Source organism: Lontra canadensis, unplaced genomic scaffold (genome assembly GCF_010015895.1).
Source record: "Lontra canadensis isolate GAN:19392208 unplaced genomic scaffold, GSC_riverotter_1.0 scaffold18, whole genome shotgun sequence".
NCBI lineage: Eukaryota > Metazoa > Chordata > Mammalia > Carnivora > Mustelidae > Lontra > Lontra canadensis.
In genome coordinates, this window is record NW_022631012.1 from 22,659,725 (window position 1) to 22,683,750 (window position 24,026).

Below are 24,026 nucleotides of genomic sequence, written 5' to 3' on the forward strand. Positions count from 1 at the left end.
TAGGAGCGACTGAGGGTTCCGGCGCGGCTCCCCGGCTAGTGCGTCTGATCATGCAACGTTCTCCTAAGGCTTTTGGTAACCGTTTAGTAGCAACGAACCTCTTTGGATCCACACAGGCTCGGCACTCAGTTCGTTCACTTTTTCTGCAGGCGGAAAGTGTATGAAATAAGACATTAAGACGGTGATGACATCAGCCCAGGCTTTGTGAAAACTCTGGGGATTTCCAGGGAGTCTCAAGGGAGGTTATGAAATTCTCAAATTTTAATTTGAATCCATTTTAATACTTTTTAAAGGGTGCCTGGCCGGCTCAGTCAGTAGAGCATCTAACTCTTGATCTCAGGCTCGTGAGTTCAAGCCCTACATTGGGCGTGGGGCCCACTTAAAAAGTAAATAAATAAATAGCAAATTAAAGAAAATAATAAAATGCAAATGGTGCTTTGGCAACAGTAAGAAAAAGTCAGGAAGTCCACAAACCCATGAAGGCGTCTGCCCTAAAAGGCTAGAGATCACCGAATCAGCTCGCATAGTAAATGCTCCATAACAAAGGCCTGTTGGACTTGGTCTCCGTCATTGCAGAGTAAAGGGCTTTTATTTGGTCACATCTTTATCATTTAAGAAATTTTTAAAAATGATATTTATTTTTATTTCAACATGTCAACTGTGCATTTCCAAAACAGCAGGCTTTTCAAAGGAATAAATCAGAACTGTAAACACAAGACACAGTATAAGTTTTTGACTTCCTAAAGTCAGTTTCACAAATCCACATACTGTACATTCATAGGTGAGGTTCAGCCCGTCATCCATTTCTTTATTTCTATAATTACATAAGCATAATAAATACATCTGATTTTAAAGGTCACTTAAAATGAGTCATGGTAATTTACAGTACAGTACGTTTCAGTTCAAGTGCAAAAATAACTATTTGCTTAATTCTATTTCTTTCCGTTATTTTATTTTTAAGCTGTGTTTTGTGGCAAAGCTAGACATCCAAGTATAGAATTTCTTCTCCCAGTTGCAGTATTGGGCAGAAGTATAGTGTCACGGAGAAGCCCTCAGTTCACAACTCATCCTGTCTAATCAGGGTCAAGAGGTGAGGTGAGTTGCTCATTTTTAACTCTGTTCTGTCCTTTCCTCCTCTGCTCACTCAGTTATCACACATACCATTACTGACCTTCATTCGGCTAAAGCAGCAGCCCTCCTCCGAGGCTTCCTCCCATCCTCAGCTTTTCCCATGAGCCACCCTGCCCCTTTTCTGACGTAGCTGTGATGTTCACAGGCGCACCCCTCTCCCTGATCTGTCCAGGGTCTGACAGAGTCTTCATGGAAAAGAACGTACTGAGATCTGTTCCGTCAGTAATCGGACAGTACAGTTACTGATTCTCATCCTTCCCATTCCCGGCTTCCTATTCACCACCTTTTCCCCCTCACCAAAAACAAAACAAAAACTTACCCATTGTGTAATTTTAAAAAATTGTATCCCTCTCCCAGGCACTTAAATCTTATACTGTTATTTGTAAATAGTACTGTTTAATTAAAGAAACCCTTAGGAATTCAGTGATTTTTTTTTTAAATTCCATCAGCTATTTAGAGCCCAAATCACTATAAAATTATTGAATAGTGATAGAGGCTATTTACAGTATCAATAATATTTAGTAAACCCTTGTCTGTCAAGCCACAGGATACTGAATTGGTTGGTTGATTTGAAATATTCCCTCCTCTGGTCTTAAAGCCCATTTAAAACAAAAGGCATGTTAAAGCTCAGCTTAGTTTGCAGTAGTCAATGCGGCTTTTGCTGCTCAAAGAATTGACTGTTTTCATTATATACTGTATACATATAAAAATATATTTGCTAGATATATGCCAAGTTTCTAATGAAACTTTTTCCTTTTTTTTTTTTTTTTAAACAAAAGCATATAAGCTAGTAACTTTTATCTGGCTACTTTTTTAAATATGTCATGTCATTTTTGAAACAGTTCTCTTTAAGAGATTCAAAATTATATTTTATTTCTTCCCAGTTTGCATTAAGAACCAAATAATTAGAATAAATAATCAGAAGAGGGAAACTGTATCAGCATTCACCTTGAAACACTTCCTTTCCCTCCACTTAGTGTAACTGCTGCTTTCAACCCTTACTGCACTGGCGAGGAAGTCCTATAGTCCTGAACCTGACCAGCCGGGGAGCTGGACGTCTTCATCGAACTCCCGTTCCCCTTCTGCGAGTCCCACGGGATTATGGGAGTTTACCTGTTCCTGCCAGTATGTACTGTAGCGCCTGTGTGTGTGTGTGTTTCCATGTTGATGAGTTTAGGTATTTAGAAGCGTATACAGTGCTATGCTTCTCACGGTGAGGCATGTCTTAGGTTCGGGGAGCCTCTCCCTCTGTCCCGGCAGAGGGGCCCGGTTCCATGCAGGGTGTGAGATGAGTGGCGCCCTCAGTGTCCCCCAGCGGCAGGCTGAGCCTGCTGGTCCTCCCTCTCCTCCACACGCTGGGCCACGCTGGGGTGAGTGGGGCCGCTCCGCGTCTGAGATGCTGCTGCTTGAGGGGATGGCTGGTTTCTAGATGGGTCAGAGTGAGTCTCACGTGGGACAGGCCGGACTCCACCAGCTAGAGAATTTTCCCGATTCTCACTGGTCCCCTGGAAGGAAAAAAAGAGAAAATGTTCTGTAGTCAGGGCTGCTTGCAAATAAATCCAACATTTTTTATATGCCTTCAAGTCAGATAGAAGAAACATGGGGAGATCATCCCGAAGTAACTTCAGGGAACAAATAAGAGAGGAATAAAGATAGAACGTCTTACCTTTCATCTCCTTTCCTATGTGCAACTGCCAAAGCCGCATGAAAAACACAAACACTTTAAGCAGACGTATCTTGTGCATGAAGGAACATCACTACCAAAATGCCTGGTATCACGAGGAAGACAATTTACATCAGCAAATATTTACTGAGCCTCCACCGTGGTGACAAGTCACTGAGCAAGCAGCATGGAATTGAAACTCGGGCCATTTGCTGAGACCACAGAACTTAAGAGCTGGGAGCACCTGCTGGACGTAAGTGAGGCATTATCCGCCTCAAAGACAAGGCCAGCAGAAGGTGTCCCGAAATTCAGAATCCTGATGAATATTGGGATTTAAAGTGTACACGTTAAGTTAAACAAGACAGAAATCTGTGTAAAGAAGGGGATCGGGAGCAGCACTCGGGTCAGCAGCTGTAAGTGATGTGAGTCGGCATGTGCTGCAGCGCTTCTCCCCCAGCAAGTCTGTAAGATGCCCCATCGCCACAGTCCGGGAACATGTGTTTTTAAAAACACATTTTCCTCTGAGTCACTATACATCACTTCAAATAGCTGACTAGCAAAGAAAATGTTTTAATTCTGTGATTTATTCTGTGATGGATTCTAAAATGTAAAGAAATATTAATATGACTTCTTACTTGTAAGAATAACTAAGCCATCCCAGCCAGTTTCTCGTAATCCTGACATAACAGAGAAACAAATGTGATGATGATATGGAGGCCCACCAGGCTTCCGTGAAAAGGAGGACGAGTGCCCCGAGTAATGAAGACACGCCCTTCGCGCGGCAGATCTCGTCCTTTCTTCTGCTTCGCGTCCTCTATACACTCCTCCCGCCCCCAAGACTCTCCTCTCTGACTGAGCAGGACGTTCATGTGAGTTTATAATCTTGACAGTGAGCAAGATGGTGCGTGGACCAGGGTGCGCTACGACATGGGGAGCAATCAGATCTGGTTTATGTTATGGAAATATTACAGGTTAGGTTTACAAAGTCATGATAAATTTAATTAAGGTAGTTCAAATTTTCTAAAAGGGAAATTATCCAATTACTCTTTATTTTTGTCTTTCCTCTGTGTCCTCTGAAGCTACTCTAGATACAGAGCTGACATGACTCATCAAGTAAAAGGATGTGATTAATGTAAACAGGGAAGTAGACTCATTACTTCAGCCGAACTATTCATAGAAGTCACACTTGATTGTTTCCAAAGGCGGAATATAGAATCAGTTAACAGTCACCCACACCGTTTGAGCAACATGATCGGACTTTACTCAGGAGGGACCACATCTCTAGGGATGAGGAAAAAAAAAAAACAATTTTCACATGAGGACACCAGCCAAACAACACTTCCCCAAGCTGAGGATTCCGTTAGACTCCTACGGTGGCTCAGGGTACAAATTCATCAGATAGTTACTGAAGTCCTAGCATATATAATGCCCTCACTATAATTTCAGAATTACAGAGAGTCACAAGTAATGGTCTCCCATGGCAAGACTCATATATCATCACTGGAACTGTCAACACTGAAATTTTAAAGAAATGTACAATGTCTTATATTTATTTTCTTTAAAAAATATCTTCTCTGGGAAGCCTTCCTTAGCTCCATAAGGCAGAATCTTCCCTCTGCAGAACCGTGTGTTGTCTGTAACGCCCTCATCACAGACTACCACAACTACTTGTCTGCCTGCCTGTCTCGCCCGCCAGACTCCATAAACCTTGCTGTATGAGCACCACAGCTGAGCCCCTTGGGGGAGCACCTTTACCTGCAGAGGCTGTATCTCAGGGGCGCGGCTGTCTCTCATCAGCTGCACCATCTCTTTAATTTGGTAGAGCGCGTAGACGAAGGTCACCCAGGGAGAGGAGCTGACCCCCCAGGCCGGCTTGTTCACATCCTCCTGGTCTTCCTGGTGTTTGGTCTTCTTGGGCGGAAGTCTGGACTCCACGCGCGGCAGGACGTCCTCCGCCTGCGGCTGTACCAAGTCGATGGTTGCTATGGGAACAGGACTAGAGGGAACGGGAATCCTTTCTGCCAGCATTGTCTTGTCTGGAGAGAAAATCATGTTTAACTCATTTTTCAGAGTTTTCTACGTATTTAAACAAATATAAAAACAAATAAGCAGACAATCCCAGAAGCCCATTCTAGAGTACTTGGCGGCATTAGTAACTAAATTGCTGTGTATCAAGGGCCTCTTGGTGCAAGTACTGAATAACAGATGTGATGTTTACCTTCCAGATCTCTTTATAGGTGTTAATAGACACTGTATTTGTTTATGGAATGTATTGCTTATTACTCTTAGATACAATTTAATCTGTGGGCATGGGTTATCGTGAATGTGGTCTTAAGCCCACTTACAGGACTGAGTTTTTAAAGAAAAGCATCTAAACAGTAATAGCTATTTTTATTGGCCTTTTACTAAAGGCCTGGACTAACACTGTATAATCCCTTTAGGATTTTTTTTTTTTAAAGTAAGAAAAATCAGCATTTGTCTTTCTTTCCGTATAACCTGTTAGCATTAAAATCTGCCTCTGGGGTTTTGTGTAACAAGCTAGTTTTTCCCTAAGCACAAGCACTTGAGGTGCCTGAAGCAAATTCTCCTTAAACAATAGGACTCCAGGGGATCCGGGGTGTGTCAGTCCGTTAAGTGTCTGCTTTTGATTCAGGTCATGATCCTAGGGTTCCAGCATCAGTCTCCCTCTTCAGCAGGGCGTCTGCTTCTCCCTCTTCTCCTACCTCTTCCCCCTGCTCATGCGCATGCTCTCTCTCTCTCACTCTCTCTCTCAAATAATAAAATCTTTAAAAAGAAAAGAAGAATAGGACACCAAAGATGAGCCTTGTTCTGGGATCCAAGATCTAAGCAAGAGTATTTCCATCACTGGTTGGTTTTCTTCATTAAAAAAAAAAAAAATTGGGGCGCCTGGGTGGCTCAGTGGGTTAAGCCGCTGCCTTCGGCTCAGGTCATGATCTCAGAGTCCTGGGATCGAGCCCCGCATCGGGCTCTCTGCTCAGCAGGGAGCCTGCTTCCTCCTCTCTCTCTGCCTGCCTCTCTGCCTGCTTGTGATCTCTGTCAAATAAATAAAATCTTTAAAAAAAAATTAAAAAAAATTGATTCAACTTGTACATTATATTTGATAAAACCTCTTTCCTATGTGACAATTTTAATGAGGGTCATGCCTGGGTAAGGGAAAACTTCAAATTTAAGTTTTCAGATACTGTTTTTCAAATGAATGTAAAAGCTTAGCAATTAATACCACTCCCATCCCTAGGAGTAAAATTATTGTATTGGTCGAATGTATGTGATTTAAAGTTGACATTCCTTTAGAATGCCAAAGGAATTTAAAACCAGTTCTTCCCACACTCCTTGTACTACAAAACAAAACAAGAAAATCCTGAGCTACTTAAAATGACCAGCATCAGTTTCCACACAGGAAATAACTTCTCCCTCGCAGTGGTACGCAAAAATTCACTGATGCACACCCCTGAGAAAATCTAGCCAGGCGGGTGTGTTAGCACCTCTGGGTTTCTGAGGGCTACGTATAGAATTCTCCAGGGCTTCAGCCTTAGGACCCAGTAGGAGAGAACGGACAGGTTTACCTTCTTCCTCATCTGGCACTGCCAGCCACTGGATCAGGGCAAAAAGCAGGAGGATCACCAGGCAGGCCATGCCGATTCCTCGAAATGTCGCAGCAGCCCCTGTGGAAACAGGCAGCCCACTCTCAGATAATTCCAGGAACCACAGAGAGCCCTCATCCCGCACTGCCCAGGTGCTGAAGCCCAGGCCAGAGGCAGCAGCGCTTGGGATGAACCAGAGAAGATGACTAACCGTTGCCCTCGTACAGTGGACGACAGGTCTAGTAGGTGCCAGGAGCCCCAGATGCTGCTATTGGATTGGTCAGTCATCAGATTTTAAAACCACATTTATAAAGGATTGTCTCTGAGTCCCTCTTACCATAAAACTCAGCGGTGCTCTCTTCATAAAGACCATTCACCTGCCAAGCAGGCCTATTAATCAGCGGCTGGAACAGCAACGCTCTAATACTGCTAGAAATTCCGGCACTCTGGGCCGCCTTCCCCGGTGGCTGAGCAGTGCAGATGCCTCGTGTAGGGTCCTCTCTTCCCCAACCCACCCCAGGGTGTCCGACAGGGAGATCGGACAGGACAGACTGTGTTGTCAGAGAGTCAGTGACCTACCAAAGGCAGCAAGTAGCTAGGTTTTTCTGCAATAACAAGGATTAATTTTCTCTCCTCCACCATCATGATCAGCAGGTTTAGGGTACTTTGCTCCAACCCCAAAGCACTGGAACTTCCTCATCGTTTGGCTCCTTTGAGGTATCCATGTAGCACCCCATTAGCCTGTCATCGAAGCGGGCACAGGTACGGGCTGGCGCTGCCCGTCTTAAGGACTTGAGCACCCGGTTTCACGATGACGACTACGGTGAAAGTGAGTAAGATCGTACAAATCCGGGAGTTTGGCCTCTGGCAATCTTAGTAATAATCTGAGTGTTTGTTGAGGTGCTGCTGAAGAATCGTAAGTTTTCAACAAAGAAAGAGAAAAGGGGAAAAGCCATTCTTACCAAAGTAATTGACTAATACGCCTCCGATCATGGCACCACAGCCTCTCCCCAAGCCCAGGTGAAGGCCCTGCAGGATGCCCTGAGCAGAGGTCCTCAGCTCGGGGGGGACGGCTGCGCTGAGGTAAGAGATGCAGGCTGCCCAGATGGCCGCGTGCGTCACTCCTGTAGAGGGACAAGAGAGGGAGGGTCTGATGAGCGCTCCGTAGGCCACTCTTTCCTGGAGTGCGGAATACTTCATTACACACACACACACACTTATTAAAGACGAAGACTTGATTTCCAGTGTAAAATATGCATAACGTAAAATTTACCAGCTTAACCATTTTTTTTTCAGCTTATCCATTTTTAAGTGCATAGTTCAGTAGCATTAGGTACATTCAAAGTAGTATGCAACCATCCATCTCCAGAATATTTTTTTTTTATCATCCCAAACTGAAACTCTGTACCCATTAAACAATAGCTCCGCATCGGCCCTGGAAGCCACCATCGCACTTTCCTTTTCTGAGTCTGACTACTCAGGGCACCTCCCATGAGTGCATCCTTTCCCAGTGGAATTGGTACCCGTCCTCTGTGTCTGGCTGATTCACTTAGCAGAGTTTATCCAAGTTGTAACATGTTTCAGAATTTCCCTCCTTTTCATATTCTCTTGCACGGAGATAACACATTTTATCCATTCATCTGTTGCTGGACATTTTAGCTGTTCCCTCCTTTTGGCTCTCGTGAATGCATCTGCTGCGAATGTGGGGGCTCAAACCTGCTCGAGCCCGCGCGGCCAGTGGTTCGGGGCGTACACCCAGTAGTGGAATTACCAGGTCACAGGGTCATGCTTTGAGGAACCGCCTGCTGTCCACAAGCCCTGCACTGTTTTATATTCCCTGAGAAATAAGAGTTAGTTCCAGTTTCTCCACTCCCTGCACTCGTCATTTTTCATGTTCTTTTTTTGTGATAGCATTCCTAATGGGCGTGAAGTGGTTATCTCACTGTGGTTTTGATTTCCATTCCCTAATGGCTAGTGATGCTGAAAATCTTTTTATATGTTTACTGGCTATTTGTGTATCTAATTGGGAGAAATATCTGTTCGAGTCCTTTGCCCATTTTTGAACTGGGTTGTTTGGGGGTTTTGCTGTTGAGTTCTAGTTCTTTATATATTTTGGGTTTTAACCCCTCACTGGACACCTATTATGACTTAAGATTATTTCCAATTTTTTCCATTATAATTAGTACCATGATTAACATTTGTAGAGATACAGCTTTTTATATATGTGAGATTTGGCTATAATTCTACAAATAAAGTTACTGATTCAAAGCATATAATGATTTTTATGCCTTTAATATATAGTTCCAAATTTGTTTTCCAAAAGAGCATAGAGACCATTTACAGTGCCTCAATACCCGTTTCCTTATATTGTCACCATTTGTTGGGAGGGAGGGAAGGATAAAGATAACAGATGAAAGATTATTTTGGTATAATAACTGCACATTGTCTGAACTTGAATATTTATTATAGCACGGCTTTAAGTGTAATGAAAAGATACTGCCACAGCAGGTTTTAGAGCTAGAAGGGGTTAAGAAATCATCTGGTTCTGCCTAGATTAAGTCATGAGCTTGATCCCTGAAAAATAATCTCATTTGGAGATAATAGCATCTCATTACCTCTGTTTTGAAAAACTAAACTGAAAGACTAATATTCATTTAAGATTTAATATGACATTAGTTTGCTTCTGACCAAACTGAAACAATGGACTGGATTTGCCCTCCTTCTGAAACAGTCAAAAATTGGACACAACAGTTCCCAAGACCCTGGATGTCAAAACAAGGACAATGATCTCGGACTGATGGGAAACAAACGAGCAACCCTAGCTTACTGCCTGGTTAGAGTTTAAAAGCTATAAGGCACAGAGCGGGAGCAACTGGGTTGAGGAGAGGTAGCCCACAGCTGTCTGCGCGTGCTTTCCCTCGAGCACTCAGCACAGTACTGCCGCAAAAGCAAGGGTACAGACTGTCCACAGCCAGGGAAAGAACCACCCAAAAGCATCACAGAGAACAGTACTCCGAACCCATACAGGGCCAGGAAGAGTACCTGTTTCCACCTAACTGGAAAAACTCAGGATTCCTGGGATTGGGAGAGTACTCAATAGGGCCTTGTGTTAGTATTAATGAAAGAATGAGAATTCTCTGAACACTGCTCTGGTCCCACTTAAGTCATCTTCACCAGCAAAATCCAAAAGGATCATATTATTTCCAAGTAATTTATCTGTATCCCAGTACAAATCTCAAGTATATTTATAGAAATACAAATATATCCAGCACCCGACAAAATAAAATTCATGATGTCTAGCATACAGTTAAATGACCAGAGATGATCTTAAGTGGATCCAATAATGGAATAAACACTTTTTATTGGATACCTTAGGTTAAATGCCCTATAGTTAAATCATAAAAATAATTTTTATGAGGTTTATATGTTTCAATAATCATTTCAACTAGGTTATTTTTTAATTAGAAAAATGGACTAGATGGTTAGAGATAGTATGCATATTTAATTTCCACAGAAGTCAAATAAAGTATTTGCTTTATCTGACTGTTTAAATAACCGAAGTACCTTAGGTAATGCCTGTTTTCTCAGAACTGAATGATTCCTAGGTAGGTTGTTTTTAAGACATTTATTTTAGAGAGAGTGAGCGAGCAGGGAGAAAAGGAGAGGGAGAGAGAGAATCCCAAGCAGACTCCCCCTTGAGCGTGGAGCCTGATGTGTGGTGTGATTCCAGGACCCTGAGATCATGACCTGAGCAGAAATCCAGAGTTGGAAGCTCAGCCAACTGAGCCATCCAGGCACCTCTAGAGTCTTAATTATAAATATTGACACAGTAGTAACAATGGGAATATTTTTAAATATTTCCCTTTATATTAAAGATGCTGCTGATAATTCCACTTCTTTTCAGATACACATATTTCTTCATTAACAACACTAAGGAAAAAACTCACATATTCTAAGAAATAAGATGAATGTATTCCAAATTGGATTTATGGGTAAAGTCCAACATGGATGTGGAAATCATTTCTTAAAGATGAATTATCAAAGACCTGAAACCACATTAGATGATTATAAATTAACTTGAATAGTGAAGCCAAATCTATCGTTACATCTGTGTGCGACCGCTCTGTTGCTGGATTTACAAGTAGACAAAGATGGCCCTACATATCTATGTAACCAAAACAATGACAAACACATTTTTGTTGTAATTCCAGGTCAAACGCAATTCTAGCAGTAAATAGGGTTTCTTTCTTTTTCTTCAAAATTCTAAGGGTTTTCTAAAACTTCGAGTCTTCTAAGATTAAGAAGGATCCATCTTCCAGAAGGATGACTTAAGTCAAGATTCTTTTTAAAGATTCTAAACTGTTCTTGGAATTTTGGGGCTAGTATTATGTGGCAGTTGTAGAAGATTCTCTGTTGTCAGATTTCTAGAGTTTCCTTACTGCTTTCTGGGACTAATTAGATAACTGGGAACTACATTCCTTAAAGCAACTCAGAGCATTAGCTGAAGGAAAATGCAGTGAAGCATACAGTAAAAAATTTTCTTTGGTACCAAGAGCAAAAGAATGAAAGTCACTCTGTATGCTCCAATATTTTTCAGGGCACATATAGAATTAAAAACCAGTTTCTCTGAGATACCTTATTTCAAAATATATAAATAAAAAATCCATACCATTTCCTAGAAAAGAAACTAGCAAAACTGAAAAGCCTACAAGATGGGATTGGCTTGGTAATACCACTCAACTGCACAATAAAACAACTGTGCAGTTGAGGTTCTTATTCTTAAATATTTAAACTTCTAATAATCATATTAGTTACTTGAAACTCTTGCCAGTGTTTTTACTACAGTTCTGGTCTTCTAATTTTAAAATAAAAAAGCAATCTAGAAACTAAAAACTCTCCATCATTTTTCATATTTGTAAGGCAAGAAAGAAAGTCTTAATAATTTTGCTGCCCGAAACAACTTTCCTGTAAGATTTAAGATGGTAAAAGATAAAAGCTGAGAAGAGAAAATGCTTCTGTCTACTTTATTTTTTATTAAGGAATGTGAAAAAGTAGTAGATGATTACTCTCTATCTGATAAACAGACTTATTCAGTGGCATAGGGAAAAGTGTCTTCACACTAGAGCTACACCTTTTTAACCTTTTAGTATGAAGTAAGTAGGTTGATGGCTCATACAGTCTAAGAAAAACAGAAGCTAGCCCTGACCGATAACAGTAACAAAGGTACGTGAACTGACTCTCCTTGAAATATGTGTTAACCCCTTGTGCGCTCCTTGTCAGGAAACTATTAGTATTTGTGAACGGCAATTCAAACACCAACTCACATTAATAGGTGCTTAATGTGTATGTTTGAGTGCAATTCAACCTCATATGTTACCTGACAACAACTGACTCTCAAAGACCAACCACATTAGTCACAGAAACAGCCTCTCAGTCTTTCCTTACCTTTACTGGGGTCCCTCAGGATCACCTACAAGGCCCAACAGAAACACAGAGATAGCTTCACAGCACCTACAACCAAGACCTGAGCTGCCTGGGAATACGCTACATATGAAGAACCAAGAACCAGAAGAAATGATGAATATTAAATTTTTTCATTAATGATACTATAGGAGTTTGCTGAGAATTGGGCTGTTTTATATGCGTTATCTCATTTATACCTCCCAGTAACAAGTATTATTTTTTTTCTAATTTTTCCAAAAAAGGAAACTAGGCACAGAGAGACTAAAGTGCCTTGTCCAAAGTTACACAGACAACAGGATAGGAGAATAGGATTTGAACCTTATTCAAAGTTATTATAACATAATTATAGGAATTAACTTTACGAGGTTTTTTGATAATATCAAGCATGTCCAACAATCTGTCAATTTAAAAAAAAAACGTATATTCAGGGCGCCTGGGTGGCTCAGTCAGTTAAGCCTCCAATTCTTGATTTCGGCTCAGGTCATGATCTCAGGGTCATGAGATCTGGCTGCACACTGGGCTCTACAATGAGTGTGGAACCTGCTTGGGATTCCTTCTCTCCTCCCTCTGCCTCTCCCGCTCCTGATTTCTCTACAAAAAAAGAAGAAAAAAAAAGTATATTCTTACTACCTACTTCTCCTCCTCTAAAGAGCTCACATCATACGTTTTTTATATGCCCCAAACAACTCTTTACCTTATAATCTTCAATACTGGTGTCTGATCCTGTAACACAAATTTCAAGACTGTTCAGTCTGGACCCAGAAGAACGCTCTGTTGCAATAAATGTATGCAGGGATGAGCAAGAAAAAAATCCTTTCTTCCCAAATAGGCAGCTGCTCTTTTTTTTTTTTTTTAATTTCTTTTCAGCGTAACAGTATTCATTGTTTTTGCACCACACCCAGTGCTCCATGCAATACGTGCCCTCTCTAATACCCACCACCTTGTTCCCCCAACCACCCACCCCCCCACCCCTTCAAGACCCTCAGGTTGTTTTTCAGAGTCCATAGTCTCTCATGGTTCACCTCCCCTTCCAGTTTCCCTCAACTCCCTTCTCCTCTCCATCTCCCCATGTCCTCATGTTATTTGTTATGCTCCACAGGTAAGTGAAACCATATGATAATTGACTCTCTCTGCTTGACTTATTTCACTCAGCATAATCTCCTCCAGTCCCGTCCATATTGATACAAAAGTTGGCTATTCATCCTTTCTGATGGAGGCATAATACTCCATAGTGTATATGGACCATATCTTCTTCATCCATTTGCCCATTGAAGGGCATCTTGGTTCTTTCCACAGTTTGGTGACTGTAGCCATTGCTGCTATGAACATTGGAGTACAGATGGCCCTTCTTTTCACTACATCTGTATCTTTGGGTAACTACCCAATAGTGCAATTGCAGGGTCATAGGGAAGCTCTATTTTTAATTTCTTGAGGAATCTCCACACTGTTTTCCAAAGTGGCTGCACCAACTTGCATTCCCACCAACAGTGTAAGAGGGTTCCCCTTTCTCCACATCCTCTCCAACACACGTTGTTTCCTGTCTTGCTAATTTTGGCCATTCTAACTGGTGTAAGGTGGTATCTCAATGTGGTTTTAATTTGAATCTCCCTGATGGCTAGTGATGATGAACATTTTTTCATACGTCTGATAGCCATTTGTATGTCTTCATTGGAGAAGTGTCTGTTCATATCTTCTGATGGGCAGCTGCTCTCTGGAATGTAAAATGCTGCTTGGCTTGAGGAAATCACATCAGAATGGCTGGGAGGGGTAAGAACTGACAAGGTACTGGAGAACTAGAATGTTCTGTTTTGTTTTTCTTGCTCTTCCCCTGACTTATGCTCACAAAACAAAACATCAGTATCCCCACAGTGCCGGCACACTGAATCAGTTGTGACAAACCTTACACACTGGCAGACCAAAGCGTACATTTCAGTTGCTTCGGGGTGCCTCTTGAATGCTAGGATTAAAAAAAGCTCTGAAGGGACACCTGGGTGGCTCAGTGGGTTAAGCCTCTGCTTTCGGCTCAGGTCATGATCTCAGGGTCCTGGGATCGAGTCCCGCATCGGGCTCTCTGCTCGGTAGGGAGCCTGCTTCCCCTTCTCTCTCTCTGCCTGCCTCTCTGCCTACTTGTGATTTCTGTCTGTCAAATAAATAAATAAAATCTTAAAAAAAAAAAAAAGCTCTGAAAATCAACCTAGTGAAAAGAGACTGTTCTTTCTTAAAAAAAAAAAAAAAAGGCTCCATTGGGCTCACAATAACAGATCTGTACTGATTGGGGTAATGACCGCTGTTGTAACAGACAAACCTTGGAATCTTAGTGGTTTCATACATTCGATGTTGTTTGTTTTCTGTTTTTCTGCTCAAATGAAGTCCAGTGGGCAGGGGTCAAGAGCAGTAGCAGCTGTGCTCCATACGGTCACGCGGGGACCAGGCTGCAGAGACACCGCGGCCTTCAACACCCGGTCGCCCTGGGTACGTGTATGCAGCTGGCAGAGTGGGGAGGAGAGGATGGCATAGGGGAGATTTTACTGTCTGGGGTAGGAGTGACACCCATCATTTCTGCTCACCTCCTGCTAAGAAGAATTAGCCAAATGGTCATATGTAACTGCAAGGGACGCTGGGAAGCAGAATCTAACTATGTGTCCATGAAGAACAAGAAACATCAGGTAAACAGCAAGTGTCTCTGCCAAAGTCTGGGCCACCAACAGCAATGGACCTTCCGCAAACAGCGGAGAATACGCCACAGAACCGTGGACCCCACAGCCACCGGCACGGAGCACCTGTGGGAACACGACTTTATGGGGCGGGCGACAATCAGTGCGAAAATTCGAAGCTCCCTTATCCCCCAACGTAGAGCCCCTTAAGAATCACCTTCGTGAGTTCACTCAGCAGGACTCACTGCGCAGCCAGACCGTGTGCCAGACCCCTGCTCTGCTTTGAGGACGAGAAAATGCACAACATCTTCTTAAACCGCCTCGGAGTTTACAGTCTGGTGGGTGAAAAGGGCCGGGATTTCTCTGAGAGAGAGACTGAGCTCCTTGAGAACAAACATTCACAGGGCCTTGACACAGACGGGCAGCCAAGCAAAACAATGTTGAAAGTAAGCAGGCGGTGGTCCGTGGTTGGGGTGTGAGGAAGAAAGCATTTGGAGAGAAAAGGTGCCCTGGAAAAGGCTGGAGAAGAGTTCCAGATCCCACGTATGAGGAAAAATGAACAGAGGATACGAAGCTTCTGTAAATTCCTAAACTTCACTTTACAAGTTAATAAAGTGAGGTTTTTTTTTTTTTTAAGGTGTGTAACTGATACAATGTTTTACAGGCCCTTGTGAATTTTACATGCTGGCACCATGCCCTCAGCATGCCTTAGAAGAAGTTTTAGGAGACTGCCACCCAAACTGTGCTTAGTATCAAGACTGGCCAATGACGTATGCTCCGGGCTCAGTATCTCCCGGTATCAAGCCTCATGCGAGAACTGCTGTCAATCAAAGACAGTAAAACTTTCACTTCCCAAAGATAACTCTGAGACCAGTGTGCATGACTGTCATTTACGGCCAGGTTTTAACGCATAACTGCAATTTAAGCTCATAGAGCAGAATCTTAATTTTAAATTATATTGCCCTTGGTCCTGATTTTTATTTATAATTTTTATTTTACTTTCATTGTTATAATATCTGACATTTATTGAAGGCAAACTATGTGCCAGCTAATATGCTGAATACTTTGCATAGATTAGGCTATTTAATACTGTTATCAGCCTGTTCTATAGTGTAACAGTCTGAGGCTTAGAGAGACTAAGTATCTTGCCCCAAAACACTTAGATTATTGATAGGGGAGCTGGAATGCAAGACAGTTTAATTCAGGCCTAATAACTTAATAGTTTGTAGATTAGTGCATATTTTGGTAAGTTATCATATAATTTATAGAATGAGATGGTAACATAAATGATTAAAAACACACGTTTTCTAAATGGGCAGTGTTTTAAAAACTGATGTTTTATAAATGTGCAGTGGAGAAAGGATGATATCCTAGAGAAAAAGTTTATTATATTGAAGGTTTAGCTTTTAAATCTAGTTTTCAAATTTTCTTTACATATTTATAAATTTTTGAGATAGAACTTTCTGTATTACTCAAGAGCTCTAAAAATTAGAAAATATAATTACAGTACATTTTGCAGGAGACTATGAAATCAAATAGTATATCTTCCTCTGTGCACGTTTCTTTGGAGATTTCAAACAGCATAAGCATGTTCGTGTTTGTTGCATTTAGGAGTTAAAACTGAGGAAGTAAAACGAGTGTTTGTAAAAGAACCAGGTGGCCGTTAAGTGCTGCAGCCCGTGAATCACAACAGTTCAGGAAAGAACAGCTACGTGTGACGTGCAATCCCCAGAACAGGGCTCTTGAGGCAGACATTTAAAGTGAATTTTAAACGTACAAACTAATGCCAGTTTCGAAGAAACGGTTCTGTAAGAGGTTATGTAACTGTAAACCAAGGCCCTGCGGAAGAATAAGGCCGCTCTGTTGTAATTCATGACTGTTCTGATGAGGGCGGGACTCGGACAGCACCAGGGACTTTTACACGCCGGTGAGTGGACGGAAATGCGGGACCGAGAGCATCGTCCCCCGCAGGCTGCTTGTGTTTCAAGGGTTAAGCCCCACGGAAGCTCCCGCACGGACGCTCACAGACCGACTCACGCCCGGGACTCCACTGTCAGGTGAGCACTGCACAGTGATCCTTCCGTACCTGTCTCTACGGCCTTCCAGAACCCCAGGGGACGGAAAACACGGTCCTCACTTGCTGAAGAGGCTAAATAAAAAGGGAATTTTATACCCTTTTTATTTGAATACCCGTTCAAGCTCTCCTATGGGTGACACTAAAAAACCATCTTCCGGGGGCGCCTGGGTGGCTCAGTGGGTTAAGCCTCTGCCTTCGGCTCTAGGTCACGATCTCAGGGTCCTGGGATCGAGCCCCGCATCGGGCTCTCTGCTCGGCAGGGAGCCTGCTTCCTCCTCTCTCTCTCTCTGCCTCTCTGCCTACTTGTGATCTCTGTCTGTCAAATAAATAGTCTTAAAAAAAAAAAATAAAAATAAAAAAAAAACCAAACCCCATCTTCCGCGAAAATCTTCCGCGGCTCCCTCTGATGGAGCGTCCTGCAGGGAAGGACCCGACACAGAGTCGTCTTCACCCTCCCGGGCTCGCACGAGCCAGTCAAGCACCTGGACACGATCTCTGTAGTCACAGCCGCGGGGCCGGCCCGCGTTTCCTACGTGCATTTTAGCAGCAAGAACGGTTTTGACCACGTTCCTCTCGAAGTCTGCAAGGTTCACAGCTGCGACCGGCACAGGAAGGGGCATAAGCAGCCCGGGTCCGACTTGGCGTCTACACAGTGACGCGGACGCGCCCCATCCCAGTCAGGAGCGCGGAACTGCTCCTCACACGACCGCAACAGAGAAACGCCTGCGGGTCCTCGCGAACGACTCCGGAGACATGTGCGCAGGCGCAGCCCCTCCGCGCCACCAGCGGCGCTTCCGGGACTTAGACTCACTGTGTCTTTTGAAACAAACTGCAGGAGGCTTGTCTTCGGTGTCGCTCTCCCGCGCTGCCCGTGGACTGCAGAGCCGTGTGTTTGCCGCGGGCGCCAGCCCGGCCGCGCGAAGGATGAGCTCGCGGCGATGCCGGCCGCGACAGGTGACAGAGACCCCATGTGGGAAAGAAGCTTCCTCGGGATTCCCAGGAGCTTCCGGTAGCCTCACCTCGACCCCGCGTGGATACCTGCAGAGCCTCCTTCCTAGGGGCCTAGAGAGGAGGAAGTTTACCTCATCCCCATTCATTTGCTCATTATTAGCAACGTGACCTAAGGAGACCGATGTTGAGACGATGCTCAGGCACTCCAAGGAAGGAAGGAGAACAAGAAGGAAGGAAGGAGAACACGGAGTCCTTCCTCCCAGAAGAGGAAGAGATGGGCAGGGAGGCCGGGGGTAAAGTGCATCCTTGTCTCCTCCCCTTCAGGAGCCCACTAGGTGACACTAGTTCTGGTGTTTGGGGGAAGAGGGGGTGACAGGATGAAGAGACAGACCTCACCTCGCCTCTATTTTTTTAAGAAGACCGTCTGCTGCTGCACTGGTTGGGAATTGAGTGGAAGTGCTGACTGTTCCGAGTGAAGATCGTCAATGAAAAGAACCAAAGTCCCCTTCCCAGCCACCGCCCCACGGAGACTAGGTCTTCGGTGATCCTCAGCTAATAATTCCAGTCCAGGAATTAAGGAGCATCTATATCATGACAATGGGACTGTCCTATAATTAAACCAGTGTTCTGTCATCATGGTCCCTTGCCTTTACCCTATCCTAAGTAGAACTGCCTCAAACACAAAGACTTTAAAGTCATGTGGGCAGTATCTGTAAAGGTAGAAGAATCTAGATTGGCAAAACAACCCTATTCAGTCATAGGTGTATCTCTGGAGTGAGGATTTATTCCACTATTTTTGGAGAGGGGGGGTATGGGTCTAACAAAGGCAAAGGGTTTTGATTTCGTTGTATAGCCCAAACATACTAAGCACTCACTTCTGCCAGGGAATGAGACTGTCTCCTCCAGTCTCAGACACAAAGAGCTCTCAGAAGTGGCCACAGAGTCCTTTGGGAGACAAGGAGACTCTATGTATTTCCAGATACTCCTTTTTACTTGCTTCAGATCAGTAACTAGATCTCTGCGGGCACAGGGGAAATAAAACGAAGCAGAGAGGCACAAATCACAGCCTGCCGCAGGAGGCAGGATGCCCGTCTGTATTTCAAACCCGGTGAGCTCCCCAAAAGCCGGGCTAACACCCCTGAGGCACCCAGAAATATTGAAGTGGATGCCACGGCATACACTTTGTCTCCCTGAAGTGGCCACTCTGCTTTCTGCTTCTTAGCTCTGGCGCATGGCTCTGTGGCCGTCTCCCGACGCCACAGTGGATTCCTATGCTGCCTTCAAAATCCAGCTCATGTAACTTCCCAGGGGGAATTTTTCAATAATATCTTCATCATTCCATGCCCTCTCGTCCCAACGAGCGTCTTCTCTGGGAGCGGGCACATTTCTCTGGCTTCTTCTAACACACTGCACTAATTCTGTGTTCACACATCCAGCTTCCACACAGATGGTGGGTCCTTGGGGCCCAAGTTAATATATTATTCCTTATTATATTTTACTACATTTATGACATTCCCAGCATGCTACCTGATTCTTATAGCTATTTCATTGATCTTTGATAAACAGGAAAAAAGTGTTTTGATTCGTAATAGCATTTTTTCTCTTATAAAATTCTTTTGTTGTTCCTTTAAGCATTTCATTTTTTTTAGTTTAAAATTTCATGTTTTATTTTTTATACCTTCTGTGTACATATACAACTGATTTTTACATATTGTCCTCATATTGTGCTACTATGCTAAATTCATTTTTTTTTCAGCATAACAGTATTCATTGTTTTTGTACCACACCCAGTGCTCCATGCAGTCTGTGCCCTCTCTAATACCCACCACCTGGTTCCCCCAAACTCCCACACCCCCACCTCTTAAAACCCTTCAGATTGTTTTTCAGAGTCCATAGTCTCTCATTGCATTTCATTTAAAAAGCTTCTCTTTTGCTCTCTTTTCTTGAGTCATTTATATCCTTTTCCATCTAACTTAAATTAAAAGGAGAAAAAATATATATGCACATACTATTACAATATCTTTTCTGTGGGCACCAGTTAGTGAGTTTGTTTTTTAATCTAGAGTCTGCACACTGTGGGACACCAACAAGTAAAGCGGTTAAGGGGGGTCCTGCCTCGTAAAACCAGAGCTGGGAAATCCTGAGAACTGTGTTGCATTTACCTCGTTGCTGCACAATTCTTTCCTACAGTCCACAGTTAGTGCATTGTTCTTCTTAAGTGACACAGTGCTGAGACATGCTCTACCTCAAGACTCTTCCAGAGTTCTAATTATTATAAACAATAATTTATTATAAGACAAATTTCCATTTTCTGTTTTAAACAAAATCTCCTTTCACCAATTATACCATTGGATCAGGCCTGAGAATAGCATCTTTAGAATATGCATATATTTTAATTTTATAATTATCATGTGAATAAAAATTATACCTCCTTTCAATAAGGATAATTTTTTTTAATTGCCACAATGGGATTTGATGAATGCGCTTGCATTTTGTACCTTTTGTTCAGATGTACAATAATGAGTCCTCTTAGATATCATGACGAGAAATTATGTAGATGGTACTGTATTTGTTTCCTCAGGTTTAGGGGAGAGTGAGAATGGCAACCTGTAAAGCTAATGAAACTGTATATAATCACAGACTACTCAGGAGAATTAATGATTTGGAGCCTGGGCTGTCCCAGAAGGCCTCGACTCTGATAATCTTGGCCTAAACTTTTATTGTAATCATCACGCCAACCACCAAATGGTTCAGCCAAGCGGTTAACAAGGGTCTTCAGTATATAGATTATAGGAGCTAATATGGCAATGAGCTTTGGATAGAAATCCCAGTTTTTACTGCTCCTAAACCCACGGTAAGAGCCTCCTAGGAAATTTTTTCACTGTAATCTGTTGAAGGGAAGCAGTCCAGTGAAGCAAAGAGAACCCTGGTAAGGACATTTGAGCAAAGATTTAAAAGGTTCATGGGAAAATAACAGCTTGAATATAAACCTTTAGTTGTAAATCACTAGATGTGATAAAAGAAGCTGAAGAATCAAAATAATTATGACAACCTGTTTTCAGCACGTACAGTTAACCAACAAACACCAAAACACCAAAGTCTTTAAAAGATCAATCTTTTATACTTTAAAACACCTTTGGATGTAGAGGCTTAACTGTACCTGGAGCTCATGCGAGTTCCTCCTCTTTGTTTAATCACAAGGGCGTAGACAGCCCAGCTTTGTTTGGCTGCACAAACAGCACACTCAGAGTCGCTGAAGAACCAGCCCCTGATGTCACCTCTTCCTGAGCCCTTCGGAACCATACAGAACAGCAGGTCTGCGCTTCCCTTCAGAGTCAGATGCTCGTGGCCACTGAAGGTTTGCATAGTCCTAGCTCAGTCAGGGAGAAAAAGAATTCTAATTCCAGCTGTTGGCTTACCTTGAAGAACTTCCATGGGGAGAACAGTCCAGGCATTCTCCAGGTAGGAAATGTAAATATAGCGCGCTGTGTTGCAGGCCAGGCCAATGTAAAGAACCCTTGAACACAAACAAGCAAAGGTAAGTAAGTCGAGACCCTGTACGAGACATAAAACACACCAACATTACATACATTTCCCGTCCACATCCTCCGTCAGCCAGCAGTGCTTGGACCTGGGATCTGGGAAGCTAAAGGACAACTAAATTTAACCACGGCCTCCAAGGAGAAGAAAACTGCTCCCAGTCTTTTCAAAACACTCGTTAATATAAAAGCGAACATCACCCTTCCTGAAACTGAATTAGTAGCACAGTCAATGCTTTTTTAAGATAGTCTGGGCACACAGCCATCTGTAATGACTTTACTGGCTTCCTTCCAGACGGCTGTAGGGGAAACATGCCGGGGGCTGTAGCTACTTCACGATGATGGGGGAAGGGCAGGACAGAAATGAGAACGTGAACATGAACATGGTCCCACATGCAATACCCAAGACACCAAGGAGTTTTATAAGGAGACTCTCAAGGTCATCAAAAGCTATCATCCAATGATGAATAATAAACGATCTGGAAATCAAATACTTTCTTCCTATCAGTTCAATGGATACATCTTCATTATTTAAAAATAAATCCATGATATCATATGCTGACTGAACTAATGAATATATGTCAACATCGCTTCCTCCCTCACAAACACCACCACCAAAATTACGAGAGAAAAAAAAGGCCTTAAGTGATGCCTCCAAGCACAGGGTTACGGTCTCTTCCATTCTGAGCTGAGTGAGCTGGCTTGGAAGCAAATGGTGGCTGCGTCTTTGCACAAAACGCAACCTGATGGTGGGGATTTCTGTTTCTAGTTTGTTTTCCATTTTCTGTTACTCTTCCTAACCTTAACGCTTTTCTTTTTTTCTAAGTTCGAGTGGGTGAAAACTCGAAGGTAAAAGAAATAAGCCAATAGGACAGTCAGTGTTATTTTCCTCATCTTGCTCAACTACATTTTTATATTAAAATTATTCCAGCAAACACGGTTCTCTTTGCCTATCCTTGAATCAGGGAAAGGAAAGCTTCAAGGCATCCAGCTGGTATCACCTGCAAATATGGAACAGAAGGATGGGAGAAAGAGAAAAAAGTGTTGAGAGGCAGAGAGGGGAGAGGAAATGGATATTAAAAGGGATTTAGAGGAACTTCAGTATTGAAAAGTTCTGGCTTATCATATTCTGTGGACACTATGTTCTTTTTACTGGTATGTTTTAAGGAAAAAGTATATATTTCAAAGTGCTCAACATCACTCGGCATCAGGGAAATACAAGTCAAAACCACAATGAGATACCACCTCACACCAGTCAGAATGGCTAAAATTAACCAGTCTGGAAACGACAGATGCTGGCGAGGATGCAGAGAAAGGGGAACCCTCCTACACTGCTGATGGGAATGCAAGCTGGTGCAACCACTCTGGAAAACAGCATGGAGGTTCCTCAAAAAGTTAAAAATAGAACTACCCTATGACCCAGCAATTGCACTACTGGGTATTTACCCCAAAGATGCAAACGTAGTGGTCCAAAGGAGCACGTGCACCCGAATGTTTATAGCAGCAATCCAAACTATGGAAAGAACCTAGATGTCCATCAACAGATGAATGGATAAAGAAGATGTAGTGTATATATATACAATGGAATACTACACAGCCATCAAAAGAAATGAAATCTGGCCATTTGCGATGACGTGGATGGAACTAGAGGGTATTATGCTTAGTGAAATAAGTCAATCGGAGAAAGACAATTATCATATAATCTCCCTGATATGAGGAAGTGGAGATGCAACATGGGGGGTTTGGGGGGTAGGAAAAGAATAAATGAAACAAGATGGGATCGGGAGGGAAACAAACCAGAAGAGACTCTTCATCTCACAAAACAAACTGAGGGTTGCCGGGGGAAGGGGTGTAGGGAGAGGGTGGTGGGGTTATGGACATTGGGTAGGGTATGTGCTATGGTGAGTGCTGTGAAGTGTGTAAACCTGGCAATTCACAGACCTGAACCCCTAGGCTAACAATACATTATATGTTTATAAAAAATTTTTAAAAATTATTTTTTTAAAAAAGTATATGTTTCAACCCTGTTTGGTAAAAGACTTTCTGAACAAACTAGCTTGGATCCATCAACAAGGGTCCCGCTGCTAGAAAACAACAGCAACATAACAAGCCCACAGGACGCTAAAGTGCAAAATACACACAAAAACATACAAGTCACCCAGACCAATGTCTTCTTTTTCAGTTCTAATCTAGCTCTGTTGATGATCTTGACATAGCCTAACTCAGGGGTCAGTAAACATTTCCTATGAATGGCCAGACCATGACATAAGCAGTCGAGGGTTTGTATGCCTCTCGCAACTACTCAAACTTCCACTATAGCGTGAAAGCAGCCACAGAAACTGTGTACATGAAGGAGCACGCATGGCTGTATTCCAATAAAATCTGGATTATGAACAGTGAAATTTAAATCTCATAGACAGTTGACCTCTGAACAAGGCAGGGGTCAGGGGCGCAGTCCCCCTGCACAGTAGAAAATCCACATCTCTCTTTTGACAACCCCCAGAATTTAACTACAAGTAGTTACTATTGACTGGAAGCCCAGCTGATAACATAAAAGTCAATTAACACAGATTTTATATGTTGTACGTATTATATATTATTAAAATAAGATGGAGAAAAATGTTAAGAAAAACATAAGGAAAATATATTTGCAGTACTGTACTATAGTTATTGAAAAAGATTCTGTATATTAGTGGATCTGCTCAGTTCAAACCCATGTTGTTCATGGGACAACTGTAATTTCTATGCATCACAAAATGTTATTTTTCTTTGATTTTTTTTCAACCACTTAAAAGTATAGAAACCATTTTTTTTTTTTTTAAATTCTGGGCCATAGAAAAACAGGTAGCAGGCCAGATTTGGCCCATGGGCTGTAGCTTGCTAACCCCTGATCTAGCTCATTAGTTCTTGTTAACTTTAGCTTATGTCATATTTACTCAGGTAACT

General features: G+C 42.7%; 1 protein-coding gene across 5 annotated transcripts in view; it reads right to left on the minus strand.

Moving 5' to 3' along the window:
* Nucleotides 1-570: 570 nt before the first annotated feature.
* The window catches only part of MFSD6 (major facilitator superfamily domain containing 6), a 66,062-nt gene continuing 42,606 nt past the window's right edge, over nucleotides 571-24,026 (minus strand). For 3 of the 5 annotated variants that reach the window (XM_032860225.1, XM_032860224.1, XM_032860226.1), the window contains exons 3-7: nucleotides 20,961-21,058; nucleotides 7,359-7,520; nucleotides 6,379-6,477; nucleotides 4,550-4,830; nucleotides 571-2,636 (exon numbers count right to left, since the gene is read on the minus strand). In XM_032860225.1, coding sequence (XP_032716116.1) covers nucleotides 2,433-2,636; nucleotides 4,550-4,830; nucleotides 6,379-6,477; nucleotides 7,359-7,520; nucleotides 20,961-21,058 — 844 coding nt within the window. In that variant the 3' untranslated portion in view covers nucleotides 571-2,432. Of the gene's footprint in view, nucleotides 2,637-2,797; nucleotides 2,823-4,549; nucleotides 4,831-6,378; nucleotides 6,478-7,358; nucleotides 7,521-20,960; nucleotides 21,059-24,026 lie in introns of all 5 variants that reach the window. The other 2 variants (XM_032860228.1, XM_032860227.1) reach the window with 2 other exon arrangements.